This window comes from Myotis lucifugus, unplaced genomic scaffold, assembly GCF_000147115.1.
Source record: "Myotis lucifugus unplaced genomic scaffold, Myoluc2.0 scaffold_628, whole genome shotgun sequence".
Classification (NCBI taxonomy): domain Eukaryota; kingdom Metazoa; phylum Chordata; class Mammalia; order Chiroptera; family Vespertilionidae; genus Myotis; species Myotis lucifugus.
Genome location: NW_005871676.1, coordinates 365,116 through 367,941, shown reverse-complemented (window position 1 = coordinate 367,941; position 2,826 = coordinate 365,116). Strand labels below are relative to the sequence as shown.

Genomic DNA, 2,826 nt, shown 5'->3' with positions numbered 1-2,826 from the left:
GAAATTGGATTTCCAATGAAGATCAAGAAAAGGAAATAAAAAAAAACTTTCTTAGAAACAAATGAACACACAACAACCCTCAAATCTCTGGGACACAGCAAAAAGCAGTCCCTGAGAGGGAAGTTCATAGCACTACAGGCATACCTCAAAAAAAACAAGAAAAATTTAATAATGAACTATTTAACCTTACAAACTTAAAGAATTAGAAAGAGAACAACAAGAAAAGCCCAGAGTAAGTAGAAGGAAGGAACTAAAGATTACAGCAGAAATAAATGACAGAGACTTTAAAAAATACAAAAATAAATAAATAAAATAAAATAAATGAAACCAAGAGCTGGTTTTTTGAAAGGATAAACAAGATTGATGAACCATTAGCCACACTCATCAAGAGTGACTCATCAACAAGTAGGTGGAGCAGCCTCCCCTGCAGACAGAGATGCAGATCTTTGTGAAGACCCTGACTAGCAAGACCATCACCCTTGAGGTTGAGCTTAGTGACACCATTGAGAATGTCAACGCTAAAATCAAAGACAAGGATGGCATCCTGCCTGACCAATACCATCTGATTTTTGTGAGCAAACAGCTAGAGGATGGCCGTACTCTCTCAGACTACAATATTCAGAAAGAGTCCATCCTGCACTTGGTGCTTCATCTGAGGGGTGGCATCATCGAACCCTCCCTCCACCAGCTCACACAAAAGTACAACTGCAACAAGATGATCTGCCACAAGTGTTACACCCACCTGCACCCCCACGCTGTCAACTGCCTCAAGAAGAAGTGCGGCCACACCAACAACCTGCACCCCAAGAAGAAGGTTAAATAAAGCCCCTCCACTAACTCCTTGGGTCCACAGGGCAGCCTGAACCTATCTGAACCTTGTGACCCTGGGGCCTCAATAAAGTTTCTCTTTTGTTGACTGGAGCAGTAAAAGAAGAAGGAGAAGGAGAAGGAGAAGGAGAAGGAGAAGGAGAAGGAGAAGGAGAAGGAGAAGGAGAAGGAGAAGGAGAAGGAGAAAAGAAAAAGAAACAAAGTGAGAGGACCCAAATAAATAAAATCTGAAACGAAGGCAGAGAAGTAACCATTGACACCACAAAAATATACAGGATTGTAAGAAAATACTACAAAAAACTATATGCCAACAAGCTGGACAATGTGGATAAAATGGACAAATTCCTAGAAAAATACAATCTCCCAAAACCAAATCAGGAAGAATCAGAAAACCTGAATAAGCTTATAACAACTGCGGAAATAGGAGCAGTGACTTAAAAAAACAAAAAAGCAAACAAAAACAAAACAAAACAAAAACCTCCCAGCAAACAAAAGCTCGGGTCCGGATGGCTTCCCAGGGGAGTTTTACCAAACATTCAAAGAAGAACTAACACCTATATCCTCAAACTATTACAAAAAATCCAAGAGGAAAGAACACTTCTAAGTTCTTTTTATGAGGCCAGCATTATCTTAATTCCAAAACCAGATATAGACACTACAAAGAAAGAGAATTACAGGCCAATATCCCTGATGAACATAGATGCTAAAATCCTCAACAAAATATTAGCAAATCACATCCAGCAATATATTAAAAGGATCGTTCACCATGTCCAAGTGAGATTTATTCCAGGCTCATGGCTGGTGAACACAGTGGCAGTGGCAGGAGCCTCTCCCACCTCCGCAGTAGCAGCGCTAAGGATGTCCGCCTACCGGCTTATGCCATCAGTTAGACATCCCCCAAGGGCTCCCGGACTACGAGAGGGCACAGGCCAGGCTGAGGAACCCTCCCCCCCAGTGCCTGAATTTCGTGCACCAGGCCTCTAGTATCAAAATTAAAAGCTTCTGCACAACAACAACAACAAAAATCAACAAAATGAAAAAGAATGCCACTAAATGGGAGAACGTATTTGGCAATGATACATCTGATAAGGGGTTAATAACCAAAATATATAAGACTAGAGGCCCGGTGCATGAAATTCGTGCACAGGGGGCATGGGGGTGTCCCTCAGCCCAGCCTGCACCCTCTCCAATCTGGGACCCCTCAAGGGATATCCGACTGCCCATTTACTCTCGAAATCCAGGACTGCTGGCTCCCAACCGCTCGCCTGTCTGCCTGATCACCACCTAACCACTCCCCTGCCAGCCTGATCGATGCCTAACTGCTCCCCTGTTGGCCCGATTGCCCCTACCTGCCCTCCCCTGCTGGCCTGGCCACCCCTAACTGCCCTCCCATGCCAGCCTGGTTTTCCCTAACTGTTCTCCCCTGCAGGCCTGGTAGCCCTCAACTGCCCTCCCCTGCAGGCCTGGTCTCCCCCAACTGCCCTCCCCTGCAGGTCTGATAGCCCTCAACTGCCCTCCCCTGCAGGCCTGGTCCCCCCCCCCCAACTGCCCTCCCCTGCAGGCCTGGTCGCCCCCAACTGCCCTCCTCTGCCGGCCCGGTCACCCCTAACTGCCCTCCCCTATAGGCCTGATCACCCCCAACTATCCTCCCCTGCAGGCCTGGTCCCTCCCAACTGCCCTCCCCTGCTGGCCTGATTGCCCACAACTGTGCTCCCCTGCTGGCCATCTTTTGTCCACATGGGGGCAGCCATCTTGTGTGTTAGAGTGATGGTCAATTTGCATATTACCTCTTTATTATATAGGATACTCATACAACTTAACAAAAGGAAGACAAACAATCCAATCAAAAAATGGGCAAAATGCCGAAACCGGTTTGGCTCAGTGGATAGAGCGTCGGCCTGTGGACTGAAAGGTCCCGGGTTCAATTCCGGTCAAGGGCATGTACCTGGGTTGTGGGCACATCCCCAGGAGGAGATGTGCAGGAGGCAGCTGATCGAT

General features: G+C 46.9%; 1 protein-coding gene across 2 annotated transcripts; it reads left to right on the top strand.

The window, feature by feature from the left end:
* The first annotated feature begins 436 nt into the window (after window positions 1–436).
* Window positions 437–828, top strand: LOC102430695 (ubiquitin-60S ribosomal protein L40-like). 2 transcript variants are annotated; one of them, XM_023746118.1, is made up of 2 exons: window positions 437–539; window positions 627–828. In XM_023746118.1, the coding sequence occupies exons 1-2, from the start codon at window positions 437–439 to the stop codon at window positions 821–823; spliced, it is 300 nt and encodes a 99-aa protein (XP_023601886.1). In that variant the 3' UTR covers window positions 824–828. The 2 variants fall into 2 exon arrangements, with proteins under 2 accessions (XP_023601886.1, XP_023601885.1); XM_023746117.1 differs by having other exon boundaries at window positions 437–828.
* Window positions 829–2,826: the final 1,998 nt, after the last annotated feature.